This window comes from Pteropus vampyrus, unplaced genomic scaffold (assembly GCF_000151845.1).
Source record: "Pteropus vampyrus isolate Shadow unplaced genomic scaffold, Pvam_2.0 Scaffold204, whole genome shotgun sequence".
Classification (NCBI taxonomy): domain Eukaryota; kingdom Metazoa; phylum Chordata; class Mammalia; order Chiroptera; family Pteropodidae; genus Pteropus; species Pteropus vampyrus.
The window spans coordinates 1,335,128-1,354,027 of record NW_011888985.1 but is presented as its reverse complement, the minus strand read 5'-3'; the positions used below and the strand labels follow the sequence as shown (position 1 = coordinate 1,354,027).

The window sequence follows — 18,900 nt, the reverse complement described above, 5'->3', positions numbered from 1 at the left end:
TTTTATGTCCAATAAAAACGTTTCTTTTTCAGTAGACTGACCTTCTCACTTTTACTTTGATCAGTTGTAGACCTACATTTCCTCGTAGTGTCCTCTCGTGCACAGCTGAAGTTAAATCAGCCTCGGGGGCTGTGTTTCTTAGTAGCAATTACAAACCCTCACACTTGGATCTGTGCGCCTCTTCGTTTTCAGCTCTTCTGAATTAATTCGAGTCGTTAGTGGGCAGCTAGAATTGATTTAATTTTATACATGTATGTGTAGATTCGAAGGGGCATATGTTTCATAACTGTCATCCTCTGTAGCCAAGGTTCAGAAGACACTTGTAGGCCTACTTTTGTGTAATCAAAGAGGAAGACTCGATTTCTATTAACATGTGCTCAGTTTCAGTAATAGAGTGCAAATAAAGGAATGGCTTATGGATGTTGAAGTTATTCATTGTCTTGTGTTTGGTCTTTGCAGTTTAATGAACCCTATTGCACATTGCAAGGGTTTAGTTACTTGAAGGAAAGTGGGATTATAAGTAGATCTAATTAATTGATTTATAAATGGATCTCTGTGTGTGAAATGGCCCATTTAAAGAAGGTCAGATGGTACAAATAAACATGAACTCGGGCCCTCAATGAAGATACATTTAATTTGATAAACTCAGCCTAAGATAGTTAAGGGCGGAGGGCATAATGGTGAAGCACAGGCTCTGGGGCCAGACCAATAGCATCGCTTAACCTCTGCCAGTGACTCAAGCTCTTAACCTCTCTATGCCTTAGTTTCCTCGTCCAGTGGTGTGTTGGGGCCGGCTCATGCCAGCTTGCAAGAACTGACTGCTAAAGTTTAAGAGATTTTGTGAGTCAGTTGTTGAAATACAGTCACGAAAAATTCAACAATATAAACTTAGAATTAAATACATGTTTATTAAAAACAAAGATAATAAGTAATCAAAACATCACTTTTTAATTATTTTACTACATTTACTATTCCCCATGCTCTGGAGGTCGTTTCTGTCTGTTGGATCTGCATATTGGAAATACTACAGGTGATGTGCTACTTCGTGTCTATTCTCAATTCTGCATCCCACGATGTCACACTGGCAGCTGGAGACTAGCTGCGGAGGGAACATTTACACCTCAGGAATCGGCAGAGACTACTAATCAGGGACGGTCATGTTCTTCCAGAGAGCTAGTTGTTAAGTGTTTGCCAGCACACCACATTCCCCTGAGATTGGAGATGAGGGTGGCAGCACCTACCTCTCTGGGTGGGTTGTTAATGATGATTAAATCACACGATGTGTCTACAGTGCTTAGAACATTGGCTTGTATTATGAACTCTGTAAGATGCATAAGAATCATTGGAAAACAGTAGTATTGGTGTAACCTTTTACACTGCATGAAGTCTCATCATGTTAGTTCACTCGCCCGTCATGCCAGCCCATAGTGAGGAACATCTTATTTGGCTGGTTAATAAGCGGGATGCACAGGTACCACAGGATGGGGAGTCACCGATGGTTTTTTGAGGGCCTGCTCTGAACTTGAATTTCTCAAAGCATCTTGACCTACATTATCTCATTTCATCCCCTTAAGTACCCTTAAGTTTCACAGAAGAACAAACGGAGGCCCAGAGACACGATCTTGTTCTAGGTCACGCGTCTGGGTAATGGTAGAACCAAGGTTTGGAAGCAGAGGTGTGTCCGCCTGTGAAGCCTTTCTCCTTCTCGTATACCAGGGGTCCTCAAGGCATGCTCCCCGGGCCTGCAGAGCGTGGGCCTGACCTCAGAACTTGTTAGCCAGACAAATGATATGACTCTAGCTCAGGCTCTTTAACGGAGAGATTCTGAGGTTGCCTCCAGAACCTGGGTTTTAGTAAGCCCTCCAGGCGACTCTGAAGTCTGAGGACCACTGCCCTGTGCTAGCCAGTGTGTGACCAATGGAAAGGCAGGCAGACATAGAAGGAAACTCTGGGCACAGGGGACATGCCTCGAGGACAGAGATTGTGCAGCTGCGGCCACCTCTTCTCTTTCCTATCCCACCTGGAGCCCCAGCGTGGGGACTCAAGGGACCCTTGGCATTTTCTTCTCCAGGCAAAGTGTGATCCCCAGGAGTCCAACATTAGACAGAAACAGAAACTGCTAAGGCTGCCCTTGGCAGGGGACAGTCACCTGAACCAGGAGTCAGGCGAATAACATGAGTAAAGTGGGCTGGCTGGCAGTGATGACTGGTGGGAGCCCTGGGGGCTGGAGGGCCTGGGCTTCGGGGGTAGCCGCTACCTGGCTCCAGCCGATGGTTCTCCATGTTGTCAGAGCTTCTGGATTTTAATGTTGGAAATAGGGATTTTTATGAACCTTCTAATTTTTTATGTTGGCAACTGAATCGAATTGTAAGAAATACTATGGAAGACAAGCAAAACATGTCTGAGATCAGATCTCGAGAGCCTGTAGACCAGCGGTCTGTGTCTGAAGTACACACTGATTTTCTATATTAAGATTCTCAATAAGCTCCTCTGGGATATGTTTTATCAGGAACAAAGTGGCGTGAGCTCCACTTTGCCCCAATCGCCGACCGAGCGCTTCCTCTCTGCCAGGCACGGGGACAAATCCTTGACCGGCATTGTCCCTCCGTGGCTATAATTATACCCGCTTTACAGGAGCGAGAGGCCACGTCTCATCTGGGACCTCAGCTGGCTGATTTCAAAGATCCTCCCGTGCCACTCTCCCTGTGTAGACATTTGAATTATAATCCAGTGTTGTGTTACAGTTGACAAGATGCGTTTCATCCCCAAACAGGAATGCGAGGGAAGTTGGAGATGCTGAGAGAGAAAGCCTCGCGTCTCCTTCGCTGGGCTGAGTGTTCTCTCTGCTCTTCCTCCTCAGTCCGCTGACCTTCAGGAAGTCATGTTTACGGCCCTCATCAAGGACAGACCCAAGTTCGTCCGCCTCTTCCTGGAGAACGGCTTGAACCTGCGGAAGTTCCTCACCAACGACGTGCTCACCGAGCTCTACTCCAACCACTTCAGCACCCTCGTCTATCGGAACCTGCAGATCGCCAAGAACTCCTACAACGACGCCCTGCTCACCTTCGTCTGGAAGCTGGTGGCGAATTTCCGCAGAGGCTTCCGGAAGGAAGACAGAAACAGCAGGGACGAGACAGACATAGAGCTTCACGTATGTACCGCGAGCGTTGCTTGGATTTTCTGATCTCTTGAGTCTTCAGAGAATTTCTCTACTCCCGCCTTCCCCACTCTCGACCTCGTAAAGTAGCTAAGACATTGGCATCGTTAATTTTTTTCTACTGCTTTTAGTTAAGGTGATAAGTGTACCTGGTGAGTTTTCTGATGTCTCGCTTGATGCTCTGTGCTCTTGTCCAAACCACTCGTTGTGGTTTTTCTTGATTGCGAAGCTTGGCGTGGCACACCCTTGCCAAAGGCATCTTAATGCAGAGCAGGGACAGATGAATGGCTGCCTGCTCGTGGCTTAGCCTTGTGGACACGATCTGCCTAAACTAGTTCTCAGCTGCCCGTGTAAAGGACTGGAGAACGGCCACCTTTTCTCTTGTAGATAGAAGGGGCATTGGATTTTTCCGGAGGGATAATCCAGGCTTCCCTTGGAGAGGGTGTGGGTGCACTGCCGTTTCCTCCCGGGCCTTCCTGTTTTAAGCACAGGAGGCCCAGTGTCCAGATGCCAGCACCTGCAGCTCTTTGCGGAAGATTCGCTCTGGGCAGACCCGGATGGCCGCCAGGAGTCGGCGTGTAAAAACGCCGGCTCCCGCCCCGCATGGAGGAGGCGGTCCCGAGGTAGCACTCGACACTGGCTCGCGGGGCTGCCTAGCGGGACTCACCCCTAGTTGGCCATCAGGACACCTTGTCGACGATACACCTTTATTGGTTCTTTCTCTCAGATCTCGTTGGCTCACTCTCAGTTTTCCTGGGCTTACCCCTCAGATAAACTACTGGCCTCAAATTCTTATCTCAGGATTGCTTCTGGGGAAACTAGGTCATTACCTTTTGCTGTTTTAGGATTTTAATGTGAGTATATATTGCAAAAGTCTAAATGAGACTCGGTGCTTGAAAGAATCGGAAGTGTTTAGAAGGCGTCTGTTTGATGCCACTTATATTAAAACCCTCTGCAGGATCCATAGCTGTGCCTGGCGCAGTTCGGGTCCCGTTAAACCTGTAAGGGTTTTAAAAGGCATATGTGCATTTAGTTGTTTTCTATCTGAAAAATTCCATTGGAAGATACAGGATGCTGAAGAGGAGCTGGGATTCCAATTAACGTGATAGGGACTGCGACTTAGAGTGACGCTCGAAGAAATACGTGCAGTTTTGTGTTGCGATCCCGAATTTAAACTGTAGGAAAGTTAGAATTTAGTTTGCATGATTTTTCTAGACGAGAAATCGGTTTGTATGATGAGAGGGAGTCGCTTTCTCTCCAGCCGTCAGAAGCCGTTCAGTTTTTAACATGCCGTCAGCATAGTTTTTCACCCTTTATACCTTTCCATCTAGTTGTACGTCGTCTTTTATGACAGATAAAAGGTTTTGTGTCAAACCATACCGGTAACCTGGTGAAACGCGGAGCTGAAAATCCCATCCCTGCGCGGTTATAATGGATCCATTTGCCAAGTTAGGAGTCCTGCAAACACGGGGCGCTGAGTAGGGCATCCCGACCCCGTTGTCATTCTCGAGTGGTGCAGCTCCCGGGATGCTCCCTTCGCTCGCGCTGACCATGTGCTCTGACCCGCCCACCCCTCTAGGACGTGTCTCCCATCACGCGGCATCCCCTGCAAGCGCTGTTCATCTGGGCCATCCTGCAGAACAAGAGGGAACTCTCCAAAGTCATTTGGGAGCAGGTAAACGCGCACGCCTACGCCAGACTCTCGCTCCCGACCTCAAACATCCTCGATCGAATGAGACGTCCGCTGTCAGATGAGTATGGCAGTGGCTGTTTCCATGTCGACGGAGGTGCCTGGGAGGGGAGGTCCCTGGAAGGTAGCTGTGCTTAGTGGGCAACCCAATGGGCACCTGCTTTTCAGGTGCGTGTAGGTGTGGGGTCGTTTCTAGGTGGACGAGGTTTCTAAGTTCCATATAAAAAGTTAATTTCTAGCTTTATTGGACAGGAAGTAGGTCCTAGACAGGTGTGTCTTTGGGAAACTTCTGGAGATTTTTCTTTGTGATTCAGCACATAACAAGGTTTTGTAAATGATTTACGGACAGTTGAAAAGAAGCTACGTTCTCCATGTCTAGCACGTACAATCGGATACTGAGTATTGAGCTCACACCCAGACTCACTAACCACGCTGGCAAGTCTCCCCCGCTTGGAAATGCAGCAGTGTGATTGATAGTGGACACCCCGTCCTCTTACTGTCGGTTTCCCGTGGCAGGTCCTCTGATATTGTCCTTTTATCTGCCAATTTCATTTTCAAGACAGTGAGTCTGTTTTAGTCAAAGACTATTTTGCGCGCATCTCAGTTTTTCCCTTGAATCATTACAAACAGTTCAGACCTTGCCGTTTCCCGCCTTTGCTGTGAGTTCGTCCTTGTCTGACCTTGGTGTTGACTCGACCGCTTGGAGGGATTATGGATTAACCCTAATGTCCTCCTCCCTCCAAAAGACCAGGGGCTGCACGCTGGCCGCCCTGGGAGCCAGCAAGCTCCTGAAGACTCTGGCCAAGGTGAAGAGGGACATCAACGCCGCCGGCGAGTCCGAGGAGCTGGCCAATGAGTACGAGACCTGCGCAGTGGGTAAGCTCCCAGGACGGGCTGCCGCGTGGGTGCAGCCATGCCAGGCGGCCTGTTGTGCCTGTGGCCTTCACGTGCCAGGCAGCCGAGTCAGCGGCATGTCCACGCTCCTGCCTCTGGCCTGATTCGAGGGCTGCAGACCCGTGGTCAAGGGTACACACGCCGTGGCGGAAGCCACAGGCGTTGCATCCTGGCATTTACTGACTTCCCCAAGAATGGAAGTGGAAACCTTGGGCTCTCGTTCCTGTCTCGTTCCCCAGGCCCAGGTCTGAATAACTCAGCACCATAGGCAGCTTTGGGGTGTTTTGTTTTGGGTGCCATTAAGGTGCTGTGACAGCTCTGAGGTTTTACCTGACTTGCAAGTCATCGAGTTGGCTTGCCGCTTTCACTTAGTATGCTGACAAAAGACCCCAGACCTCTGGTTTATCACTAATGGCAAAGGCAGCAGCCAGAGAAGCATCTTAGGTCGGTCCCTGTGCCTTGATTTCCCTGTAGTGATATGAATAAGGGCTGGTGTTGCCTTCTCTGCAGCTCTCCAAAGTTCGAGAACTCGAAGCTTCTATCAGGGCTGCAGGTGACCTGCCCACATGCCCCCCTCCAGGGCGCGATCACTCATTACCTTCAGTGGGAGAGGGGAGAGGCCGCACTAGGTTCTGGAATGTCTGTCTTCTGCTGTTCAAGGGTCTCTGAGCAAAGCTGCTCAGCACCCTTTGGCCAGAGGGTCCGGACTATGCAGGGAACGTGGGAAATCAGGGCTAACAGCCCCCCAACAGCAGAGCGTTTCACACCTGCCTGTGGTTTCCTGTTTCACCTGGTAGTTTTAAGTTTGCCATGTGGCACGCTGCGAAATGCACTGATGTTTTTCTATGATCGTGGCTGATGAAAAAAATACTCCTGGGTTTAGCTTCTCTGGGTTGGAACAAAGGTGTCCAATGATTTCTTTTTAATATATGATATATACTAATTTCTGACTGGCCTCTATAAGGCAGTGGCTCCTGATAGTTAAAAACATTTTCCGAGGACCTCCACTCCCATGTCTTTGTCATCAGGTCTCGAAACGTAAGCCCGCCCTTGAGGCCGTAGGTCAGTGTTCTCACACCTTTTCGTTTTATTGTTTTGTTTTGTTTTGTTTTGTTCTCTGCCTTATCTGCAAAGAGTCTTCACCAGGAAAGCACAGGATGTACACTAGATGCTCTGGAGAGGGAGGCAGGGGGTCTTGATACTCACCCCAGCGGCTGAGCCCCACCAAAGAGGGGGTCCCCGTGCTCAGTGCAGCTCAGTTTGGCGGGCACCTGTGGGTACATGCTGCCTCGAGGAGCCGTGCCGGGGGTGGTGCACAAAGGGGAAGCCCCGTGTCCCGTGAAGAAGCATGCCGTGCTGGTGTTCTCCAGGCCTCCGCAAACCAGGGTGCTCGCACCGGCTTGGGGCGGGGGAGGACAGCTCGGGTGTTGGCCGGCCCCGCCTCCAGCTCCCCTCTCTCTGGCGCTACTGTGACCGTAGAGCTGTTCACGGAGTGTTACAGCAGTGACGAGGACCTGGCCGAGCAACTGCTGGTCTATTCCTGCGAAGCCTGGGGCGGGAGCAACTGCTTGGAGCTGGCGGTGGAGGCGACAGACCAGCATTTCATCGCCCAGCCTGGGGTCCAGGTAAACTGCACAGCCAGCAAACGCCACGTCCAGAAACGGGTCTCTTCCATCAGATGCTGTCAGTGACACTGAGAAACATAATGTCGTCAGCAGTGTAAGGCCGCGGCAGGGGAAGGTGGCGATGTTGCAGGAGGGGGCAGGGTTCACGCACCAGCAGAGATCTGTGCTTCAGGAGACGGCACGGGAGAGAGAACATTCTTGCATTTCCACAAAGCAGACAGTCCGGCACCATAATCCGGTCCGAGTCCCAGTCCACTGTGTCCCGTCAGGTGTGGAGTGAGGGGCCTTGGTTCCCGTCTGTGAAATGGGCACAACAGGGGTGACAGGCAAGGGACACTGTGAGGATGCGATGAGATGACGTGTGGGAGGCGCCAGCCCTTCACGTCGGCAGCAGAGAAACTAGCATGGTGTGGGCACAGCCCGTGGGAGGTTTCTTGCACCGAATTAAATTAATAGCAGTTTGCACCTGGCGTCTCAGGTGGCAGAGGGGAGAATTTACACCCGTGGTCCCCGTCGGAGGGGGCTGGGTGTGACGTGGGGGGCAGGGAAGAGCTGGACGGGCTGACACTTGTCTGCCACACCTGTGACCACATTTCACCTACACAGAATGCCTCACAGTGAACGTCATCCCATTTTACTGATGATTCAGGAGCTCAGGGAGGTTCTAGAACATTCTCCAGGTTACACTTCTAACTAGGTTCTAGAACATTCTCCAGGTTACACTTCTAACTAGGATGTAGCAGAACTGGGATTTGATTCCATGTTAATTATCCGTCTTATGCATCGTATTTACTTATGCATCGTACTGTGCAGCCAGTAATGAGCACAGTGTTCGTGAAAAAGTCGTTTGTAATTGCAGCTAAGTTAGGTTAAACGGGGCAGTCGTTTGTGACGAGGCTCACACAAGGGACGAGTCTTGCCGTTGCTGCGTTTTGGCCTCTGGACCAGGGTGGGCTGGAGTGAGGCCGGCACCACAGTGGGGGTTGCCCGGGAGGCTGGCTGGCTGCCAAGGTGGTCACTGTCTGCCGCATCTTGCTAGTGTCCCAGAGCTTTGGGCCCGGGGGACGCTGACTCATTCTCCTGACCCGAGGGTTTCAACTAGATGCCAGTTCCATCGATGTTCACGGAAAATCTCCCTGCAGGCCCAGGGGACCAGAGAGCTAGCTTCCTGTAGGCAGGCTGCTGGGTGGGGTCAGATGTCACCCGTGGTCCCGGAACCAGAGCTAGAGGACAACTTTCCGTGGCCGGGGGCCTGGCAGTGCCACTCGGTAAAGGCCCGCTGTGCTCATCACCCCGCGGGCACATGGCACTGAGGAAGGCTGGACGTTACCTGTCTTTGTTCGAGGACCCCCAGAAGCAGGCCTCAAATGGAGAGTTTAAATGCATCAGCCTGATCTGGACGTGGGCCCCGGAAGCATGGGCGAGTGTGGGCAGCGGCCGGGGAAGGGAGGGAAGCAGACACAGGTGAGCAGAGGAGGGTGTTGCACTGCGCAAAACTGGGCTGGCAGGAGAAGCCGTCCTTTCCCAGAGGGAGGTGGGTGGGGCCGCCTGTCCTACCCCCGCCCCCGGCCCTGGGTTTCCACTTGCCCTGCCCGGAGACACACCTGTCCCCCTTGGATGGACACGTTCTTTTGAGAGCCCCGCATTCCTTCGATGGGGACCAGTCTATGCTCACCCCTTTCGTGCTGACGTGCAGTGTGGCTCTCAGAGGCACCCTGAGCTTCCTAACCGCCACCTTCATGGGAGGTCCCCGTCCCACCTGTCGGGGGTTGGTGCTGTCTGGGAAAAGCTTTTTCATGCATATCAGCTCAAGTCAACATGAAGGTGACAATGGCCGCTCCCTTTTCAACTCTGGCTTTGATTTCAAACAGATAGAGGTGGGGTCATGTCTTCCCCATCTCAGAAATGAATCTCACCATATAGGACCCAGGTTGGGAAAGGACTTGAAAATCAAACGGAATTTAAATTGTTTGTCACAGCTCCTCAGAACCCAGGCAACTAATACAAAGAAGAAGAAGAACCTTGATTCGGGGCTCCTTACGGGGGCGGGGGGCAGGGCACGGGGGCTGGGCAGAGGGGCCGCCTGCTGTCCCGTGCTTCCTCGCGGTAACGGGGACCCGTGTCCTTTGTCTCTGCTTCCCTGCAGAATTTTCTCTCCAAGCAGTGGTATGGGGAGATTTCCCGAGACACCAAGAACTGGAAGATCATCCTGTGCCTGTTTGTCATTCCCTTGGTCGGCTGTGGCTTCGTGTCATTTAGGTATGAGACCACGTGTGTGACTGTGTGTGCACGTGCACGCTCTTGTGGAAAGGATCCTAAGGCCTGGGGCGCCTGGCTTTCCCGCCAGTGCCTGCAGCGAGGTCCCGGATGCTCTGGCTTTTCCTGGGTTTGATTTCAGACAGGTAGAGCTGGGGTCTGGGCTTCAGTGTCTCAGGCAGCATTGCAGATTCGCGAACCCTGAAAGGCCCAGGGCCAGATTGGGGCTGGGTCAGTCTTAGAACAGGGTTTTGACCCCACCCGAGCCGTGGGTCTGTAGCCATGTCCGTCCCGAGCGAGGACTGTAGGCCCCCAAGCGGCGCTGGCCGGGTCGGTGACGACGCTCTTGCCTCCGGGTCCAGGAAGAAGCCGGTCGACAAGCACAGGAAGCTCCTGTGGCGTTACGTGGCCTTCTTCACCTCCCCCTTCGTGGTCTTCTCCTGGAACGTGATCTTCTACATCGCCTTCCTCCTGCTCTTCGCCTACGTGCTGCTCATGGATTTCCACGCCGTGCCGCGCCCGCCCGAGCTGGTCCTCTACGCGCTGGTCTTCGTCCTGCTCTGCGATGAAGTGAGACAGGTAGGACAGGAGCAGACGTTGCTTCTGAAGTTCCAAGGTCACGGTTTTCCCTGAGTAGACGTCCTCTGTCGGTGGTAGCTGGCGAGGCTGCCTCCCCCGCATCCAGTGCTCCGCTCCGGTGAGGTCCCGGCGCCGAGCGCACTCTTTGCTCGGTCATTAGCGTTGATCAGTGGACGCGAATGACTCAGCGCCGGCAATGTGTTGGAAGAGCCGGTTGACCTTGGACGGTGACCGGCTCCGTCCTCAGGAGCCGTTTGTGTTCCGGCGGGTGCTGGGCGGGCTTTCCAGCTAAGAGCCTCTTAACGCCCAGTGTGTCAGAGTGACGGTGCCGGAAAGTCGTGTAAGTCCCTGCGGATTTCGGCCCGTTTGCGTGAATTATTATTCATCGTGGTTTTTGGCGGTTTCTTGGGATCTGAAGTCTTGGGCGTCCTTTCTCCACCACCGAATCCAAAACTTTAGCCCAGGCCTGGCACGTAGCAGGCTCTCAGTTAGTCATTGTCAAATAAATCAATATCGATGGTGAAGGACAGTGCTGTTTTCTAAACCATTAGGAAAAGTCATCCCAGAAAATCGTTTCGGACTTAGCAATTTACAATGTATTCGAGAACTGCTGTTGCTGTCACTTCCGTTGTCCCTTCTGAGACCAGACCCAACATCGTATCCATTCAACACATATGGCCCAGGTGGCGTCCCAGAATCTGGCTCAGGCCTCCCCTGCAGTTTATGAGGTGCTGCGCCAAGCACTACGGGGAGTCGGAGCGGTGGGGAGGCGGAGGTGCAGACGGGGCAGGCGAGCGGGTACAGGGGGAAGGTGAAGGACACAGGTCAGTGTTGAGCATGGCGGGATCTGTGGGCTTTCTGTCTGCCAGCAACTTCCCCCCCGGACAGGGTCCTGCTGACCTGGAGGGATTTCGGTGACTTCAGATCAGCCTCGTTAGAGCCCCGTGCATTGGCTCATGCGGTGGCAGCTCAGTCTAGTGCATGCTTTCTTACGAGTCTGCTAGGGCCACTGTGACAAGGCACCTGAAATGCCAAGGGCCAGCTGGGTGGCTTCAACAACAGACGTTCATCGTCTCGTTTCTGGAGGCCTGAAGTCTGAGGTCAGATCGTCTGCAAGGCAGCAGGAGAATCTGTCCCAGGCCTCTTCCCTGGCTTCTGGAGATTCGCTGGCCATCTTTGCTGTTTCTTGCCTTGTAGATGCGTCACTCAAACCCTGTCCTCGTGCCCACATGGCATTCTCCCTGTGAGCATGTCTGTGTCCAGACTGCCCCCGTCATGAGGATACCAGCGGTATTAATTAGAGTTAATCTATTCCAGTATGATCTCATCTTAACTCGTTCCATCTGCGAGGCCCCTGTCTGCAAACCGGGTCACGTTCCCAGGCGTGTGGGGGTTAGGGTTTCCATGCATGGATTTGGGGCACGGGACACCACGCCCTCCAGGGAGCCTCTTTCTCTCAGCCGCCGTCTTTTCCTTGCTGGTTCTCTATTTGACTTACCACGTATCAGCGGCAAGCGGTGCAAATCCCCAGTGTGAGGGAAGCAGAGAGAGGTGGAAGAAGCATCGGCATTTAAAGTGGGAAGGGGCCGACGTGAGAAAGTCCGCTGAGAACCCTTTCCCTGGGGACCTCCCGAGTGGCTCTGCACGAGGTCACGTGCGCTCCTCCTCAGCCCGCGTGGGCAGGTCCTGGGGCCCTGGCTCCCGCTCTTCGCTCCGCTCGCAGGGTTGCTCCCCTTTGCACAGGCACATCAGAGAGAAAGACAGTTCCTGCCCGGGGCTGCTTTTGCAGAGGAGGGGAAGAGACTGAGGGTGGACGGCCCCGTCACGCTGGAGGGGGAGAGACTGAGGGTGGACGGCCCCGTCACGCGGAGGGGGAGAGACTGAGGGTGGACGGCCCCGTCACGCTGGAGGGGGCGAGACTGAGGGTGGACGGCCCCATCACGCTGGAGGGGGAGAGACTGAGGGTGGAGGGCCCCGTCACGCTGGAGGGGGAGAGACTGAGGGTGGACGGCCCCGTCACGCTGGAGGGGGAGAGACTGAGGGTGGACGGCCCCGTCACGCGGAGGGGGATGGGGACGGCCCTGAATCTCACCGGCTTGTCCTCTGTGCACCGGGGAGACCCTTTCAGCCACCGCTTGGCTCCAAGTAGTGGGCCTTGTGCCAACGGATCTCGACTGGTCTGTGGAAGTCGGTGGACTTGGAGGGCAGGCCTCCCGCTCCGGGCAGAGGCAATGGGGCACCGGGATGTCACGCAGGACTCTGGGGACCCTGGCGGTTCGAGTCTCACGCACGAGCCTGAGCTCCAGGGGCTCAGCGGTGTGACGGGAGCAGCGTAGGGCGCCAGGAGAGGCGTGGGGTTTGAGCAGCCTCGGGCGACACACCTCGTGGTTCCGGTGTCTTCACCTCAGGTAACCAGCCTGACATCGTAAATGAAGTCACTGAATAGAATCGAGTAGCAGTGAATGACTAGCCCAGTGGGGAGGTAAGTGTGAACACAAATGAGAGAGACAGAGAGGGAGGGAGGGAGGGAGGGAGGGAGGAAGGAAGGAAGGAAGGAAGGAAGGAAGGAAGGAAGGAAGGAAGGAAGGGGATGGGGAGGGGAAACCAGCAGGAGCTGCCAACATGCAGCACGGTAGTGACTGAATTTCCACTGTCTCCTGGGTCCCCACCCTTAAATGGGTGTCTTTCCCGTGGGGGTGGGGTGGTCGTGGAGAAGAGAGAGAGGGTGGGGTGCCGGACACGGCGGCCTCGTCCTGCCCGTCCAGCGCCGACTCGGCGGCCCGTTCGTTTGCGCCGGTCCAGCCCCTCGCACGTGCCCGGTCGTTGCCCGGGGCGGGGAGGCGTGGAAACGACCTGCCTCAGACGTCCCTGTCATGTTTGTGTTCGATCCTCAGGGACTAGCACGGGAGCTGAGCCTCCACGTGTTTCTGGCAAGTGCATGCGTGCTTTTTAAGCAATGAACTGATAAGGGGGGGCTTCATGATTCAACCCCCGAGCTGCGCCCCGACCAAGCCAGTAGGAGCCATGATGGCAGCTCGTGTGGCCGAGCAGGGGGTGCTGTTGGTAGCCCCTCTGCCTCTGTCACCTTGAGACCTGAGGCCGCGAAAGTCCAAACGTTGCTTGGTTCCTCCGGGCGGCGAGAAGGGCCATGTGGTCTAGAGACAGCACTTCTTCTGGGTCGCTCTGCGGGCAGAGCTCGGCCTCGGTGGAAGGTGCAGAGGCTCTGGGACACCGGATGTCACATCTCGGTTCAAGCCAAACACCTCATTCGTGCATTCTTTCCTTCGACAAATATTTACTGAGCACCTACTATGTGCCAGGCACTGTCGTGGACGCTGGGGCTACAGCAGTGACCCAACTGACAAATGTCTCTGTCCTATGGAGCTTTCTGCCTCGTAGAGGTGATTGGCAGGGTCGTTTCACGTTGCGGCAGGCGACCCTGAATGAACGAGTCTCACTCTCACCGGGAGGCCGGCCTGGAGGACCTGCCACAGGAACATTTGTCCTAAAGTCACACACACGTCCAGACAAATTTTGGAGTACACATAACAGCTCCGTCACTCTTCCAGTCGTGCAGGAAGGAGACTCGGGGCAGGTGCATTTTGCGGGGAGAAGGGTCCTGGGCAGATGTTGTTAGGTGCCTAGGAGGGACACGTGTGGGGACACCGAGTGGGAGCAGGCAGGCCGATGGAGGAACCTCAGGGAGGCGCCTGGGGAAGACAGTGCACTTCCCGGGCATTCCCGGGGCCTGCCTGGAGGAAGTGATGCCCGCACGGTCTGGCCAGGTCTCAGCTATTCTGCCTACCTTCCTAATGGGAGATGCTTGATGCAGAGGGCGATGAGGAGGACATATAGGTTTGTCCAAGTGGTTTCTTCTCTTTCTTTTTAAAAGTTACTTTTGAACGGGCCAGTTTCCGTTTGGCAATGCCAGTGGCATGGGAAACACCCTCTCCTGCGGGTTACGGGCGGGTTCAGGGTCAGCTGGGCGGGTTCAAGGTCAGCCGGCCCTTTGAGGACAGCCAGTCTGCAGAACGCAGCCTTGGAGCTTCCTGTCATGGACAGAGTCTGCCACGAGGGGGCGCTGTTTCTCTTCCTGTCCGTGGACTCCCACCTCGGGATCCACACTCGGACTGGTTTCCTCTGAGGACAGGTTCTGCGGCCCCCTGCAGTCTTAATGAATCTAATCCACACTTGCAGGATGTTGCTCAGATTGTGTCTGGGTGTCAGAGAGTGTGCTCTTCAGTGTCTCCCGGAGTCCCCTCCCCAGGAGCAGGTGTCAGTATGCGAAATTGGAAATTTCAAGCAAGGCAGTCAGTGAGCTCAAACATGGTTGTTCGATAACTCTTGGGTCCACTGAACAGATTGCGGATGTTTATTTAAGATGAGATAAGTTCTGTCATCTCTTCACGAAGAGCACTGTGCAATCTCGAGGCCCTTTGAATCCCCACATCCTGAAAGGCCTGATGAAATATGGCCCCGGTATTCCAGGAATAATAGCCCGCATCTGGCATTTCATTCAGAAAAGAGGCCTCTTTTCATTTTTCAAAAAACATTTCTTCACTGCAGCAGTGCCTCCGAGACCCAGAACTGATCTCCTCACATGCAGGCAAAGCTTCTGGGAGTCTTGTGGGCAGAGGCCGAGCCGGGCTGGGGTGGCTGAGTCGCCCTCCTGCCCCGAGACCAGGGTTTCTAAGGGGGAATGGGCAGCAGGGGGCGGTCCTGGGAAATTTTAAGATTTTCTTGGAGCCTGATTTCATAATGCACTCACCAACCGTTTGTCCACAAAAATTGCTATTTGGATTTATATAGGAATGCAAGGAAGTGCTTGAGAAACCAGTGGTGCTTTTTGAACCCCTTCCAAGTCTAAGACTTCGGGGTCTCTATGGGATCTACAGAAGCGGTGGGATGTTGGGGAGAGGAAACAGATTCAGAACAGACCCATATTGGCGAGTTCATTTAGTAAGACTGAAAAGTGCCACGTTCCTTTGATGACTGTTGTTTTCCTGCCCCACACGACTAAGCCTGCTGGCTTTGTACCCGAGCTGGTGTGGGCCTTCGGTGTTCCCTCCAGCTTGGGCCGCATTTGATTTCAAACGTGTTTAAATGCTGTCTCTCCCAAGAGCCAGTGGATTCCTGGAGACTCGGCATTGCACCTGATCCCGTCTTTGTGCCCCCGGGGGGCCTGGCACAGGTGCTCGGAAGGCTGTGGGCTCGAGGTAAACGGTGCTTTGCATGGACGCAGGAATGAAGGGCTAGATGACCACCTGGGGTGGGCCCTGTCCAGCCCCCGGGTCGCAGAGAGGCTGGCCAGACGCAGTCGTCTCACGGACGATCCTGTCCCTCGCCATCTAGGTGTCGTCCCGATGCAGTTTCTTCCGAAAAATCGTGACCGACGCACATACATGCCCGTCACTTCCTTCTGTGACCACATCTGTCCTCATAGGTGTCACATATATATATAGCAGCACCGTGCAAATGAAAAACGAAAAGGCTCCTTTTTATCAAGACGTTGTATCGTCAGAAAACGTTTGCGATAAATACGCAAATCTGGGACGAGAATGTGGGAAACCCTTCTGGAGTCGTGCAGTGCGCAGCCTGCGCCACTGTGCACGGTGGCCTGGTACTCTGCAGGTCGTCCCCACTCTCTGCACGTTTGTCTCCAGGAACGGTAAGGGTACGCGAGTCCTTTCTGTCGACTTTGTCCGCAGCACATGAACGACAGGACAGCGAGCGCGCAAGGTGCTCCCAGCGCCCCCGGCCCCGCATGAGGCGCGGGTGAGGGCTCGCTCGGCACCTCGCTCGCTCAGAAAGGATCTGGGGAGAGACGCGTGAACACTAACAAATCTGGAAGCAGTTGATGTCTCCCAGAGGCTCACGCCCCGTCTCTGTCCCTCTCTGTGCTGCAGTGGTACATGAACGGGGTGAATTATTTTACCGATCTGTGGAACGTCATGGACACGCTCGGCCTTTTTTACTTCATCGCGGGAATTGTATTTCGGTAAGTCGTCCTCACCATTGTCCCATTCCAGGTGGTTTTGGATTGTCCTGGGAGAAAAGGTGAAGGAAAGATCTTAGACGATGAAGCCCAAGATGAGCCCGTTCCCGCCCCCCGTTAGAAACGGTTCCAGGAGACCTCTGTCCCTGCTCCTTAGAGACGCAGCCTGGCTGGCAGAAAGCTGTGTCCCCTCTCTTCCTCCCTCCTCGCTCACTTGGGGTCCTCCCCCGGGACCTCCCTTTCCGCTTGGGTTAAGCTGCCAGCTTTCGAATCGCAGTTGGTGGGACAGGATGTCCAGAGCATTCCGGTTAGAAAGTGCACATGGCTTTCCGTGAACACATTAGCATGTGGTCAGCTAATCAGACAATCTGGTGCGACCGAGGTTAAGTGTCATTAGGGCAAACCCGGCGGCGTCCCCTCCTCCCGGGTGGTCGCGGTGGGGTGAGGGCGGGGCGGTCACAGAAGTCCGGTGAGCTGGGGCGGGAGCGGGGCCGGGACTGGGCTCTGGCAGTGGGACCTGAGGAGGAAGGGCTGCAGTGGTGGGAACCTAGGACAGCTCTGTTCTGTGTGACATCCTTGCCTCTGCCGGAGTTCACGGGGGAAGGAGGCCACGGTCCTTGGTCTCCACTGACTGACAGGTGGGCGGTGTCCACGCCTGTCCCCACTCACTCCCGGTGCCCTGGCTCTCAGCTGTTTATTTACATCTGGTTATTTTTTAAAAAACAAAACTTTGAAGTATCGTGTCAAGACCTCACAAATTCTGTTCCCCTTCTTTCCATAGGCTCCACCCCTCTAATAAAACCTCCTTGTATTCCGGACGAGTCATTTTTTGCCTGGATTACATTATATTCACTCTAAGGTTAATCCACATTTTTACTGTAAGCAGAAATTTAGGACCGAAGATTATCATGTTGCAGAGGATGGTAAGGACGAAGAACATTTCTAGCTGTCGATTTTCTTGCTGTATCCGGAGTTCCTTTCATTGTCGATGGGAGGATTCTGTCCACAGAGTGACTATAGCATTTCACGATCAGTGAGATTTGCTTTCCTTGATGAGTTTTGAGCAGGGGCCTCTCCCAGGTTGAAATTTGACAAAAGATGACTGTTGGGAGCAAACAGCATAATTCAGGGAATTGCTAGTAAAGATATCTGTTTAGCTTTTACACTTACCATGTGCTTTTGTTTGAGTCTTAACAATTCGCCGGAGCATAGGCAGGATGTGGACGTTTCTACCCGCTTTACAGATGTGCGCAGTGGGGTCCGAGGAGTTATGATGTTTGTCTGGAGGCATGCAGGGAGCTCGGAGTGTAGTGAGGGTCGGGACTTACGTCCTACGGCGACGTGACTAGCACAGGTGTGAGGAGAGCCAGCCTGCTCTGTAACGTCTTGGAGCGAGAATTGTCCACCGACCGTGTCGCTTTCCTGAGCTTGTTTTCCAGATGCCCTGAACTTCTCGCGCTTCCATCTTTAAATCAGACGGGCGCTTGGATTAGCTCATCTGCAGGTCCCTTTCCAACACTGAGGTTCTTTGCATTTGTGGTTTTAAAATTCAAAGCATATCTGAGGCATCCAGTCACCATGAAGTCATGCTCTGTGTGCAAAAAAAAATTTTTTAATTAAATTGTGCATTTTTGTTTAATAAGGATAGCTTTTATTTTTCTCAAAACAAAACAAAACAAAACAAAACAAAACAAAACTCCACAAAACCTTAAGAAATACTCTAGGGATTGAAAGAGGGTGAGCATCATGAGATGTAGAGCAGGAGAAGGTGCCCCCTAAGCCAGGTCCCTTCTTTGCTCTCGAGCTGGTCCCTCATCGGAAAGCTGCTGTCGCTGAGCTGGTTGGGAAACCTGCCGGCAAAAACGCGTCAGTCAGTTTTCATTCGGGAAAACAGATGTACCCAGACCCAAGGGTGCTGGCGGCCATTTTTAAAGGTAGTGAGGAAATGCTGGGTGACTTAGGTTCCCAAGGCCCTGGCACCTCTGCTCTCTCCGTGGTCAGCCGAGGGACTGGCTGCGGTCAGCCGTGGACTGGCCGCCCGTGAGGCTGTCCCGACTCGGTTCCCCTGCCCTCTCTCGGCAGATGATCGATGTGTTCTTCTTCCTGTTCCTCTTCGCCGTGTGGATGGTGGCCTTCGGCGTGGCCAGGCAAGGGATCCTCAGGCAAAACGAGCATCGCTGGAGGTGGATATTCCGCTCCGTCATCTACGAGCCCTACCTGGCCATGTTCGGCCAGGTGCCCAGTGATGTGGACGGTGAGCCTGCCGTGGCCCGACACGGGGGACACTGGGAGGAGGCGGCAGCTTCCAGAACCAGCCTCCAGGGCTCCCCGTTCTGCCCCTCGGGGCAGAACAGTCTTGAAACATTTGCATTGGAACCTGGCATTTAAACGTTCAGCATTAGCCCGCTGCCCGCTGTGTTTTGGAGGCAGGCTCACGGTGGCTCAGGTGGCCTGAGTTTGCCCACACCCGGGTTATGCTGGGAATGTGGGGGGCACGTGCAAACTGGTGTGTGTTTCGAATGAGCTGTCTTAAGCATCCTCATGATCCTGACAATCGCCTGGGCTTGCTATGTCCCGTCCTGCCACGGAAAAACGATTCTAATGTGTACCCTGCCCTGTTGGTCGCATTTGTCAGCTCCCTGGCGTCTTCCCGATCACCCTCGTGGCCTCGCACAGTCCTTCCGGCTTCCTCTGCTGCGGCCTC

At 53.8% G+C, this 18,900-nt stretch overlaps 1 protein-coding gene across 1 annotated transcript in view; it reads left to right on the top strand.

The window, feature by feature from the left end:
* Window positions 1-2,795: 2,795 nt before the first annotated feature.
* TRPM8 (transient receptor potential cation channel subfamily M member 8) overlaps window positions 2,796-18,900 on the top strand; it is a 42,731-nt gene continuing 26,626 nt past the window's right edge. The window contains exons 1-9 of the mRNA XM_023537938.1: window positions 2,796-3,151; window positions 4,737-4,832; window positions 5,594-5,723; window positions 7,221-7,366; window positions 9,513-9,625; window positions 9,985-10,201; window positions 16,108-16,199; window positions 16,978-17,119; window positions 18,279-18,450. Coding sequence (XP_023393706.1) covers window positions 2,882-3,151; window positions 4,737-4,832; window positions 5,594-5,723; window positions 7,221-7,366; window positions 9,513-9,625; window positions 9,985-10,201; window positions 16,108-16,199; window positions 16,978-17,119; window positions 18,279-18,450 — 1,378 coding nt within the window. The 5' untranslated portion in view covers window positions 2,796-2,881. The remainder of the gene's footprint in view (window positions 3,152-4,736; window positions 4,833-5,593; window positions 5,724-7,220; window positions 7,367-9,512; window positions 9,626-9,984; window positions 10,202-16,107; window positions 16,200-16,977; window positions 17,120-18,278; window positions 18,451-18,900) is intronic.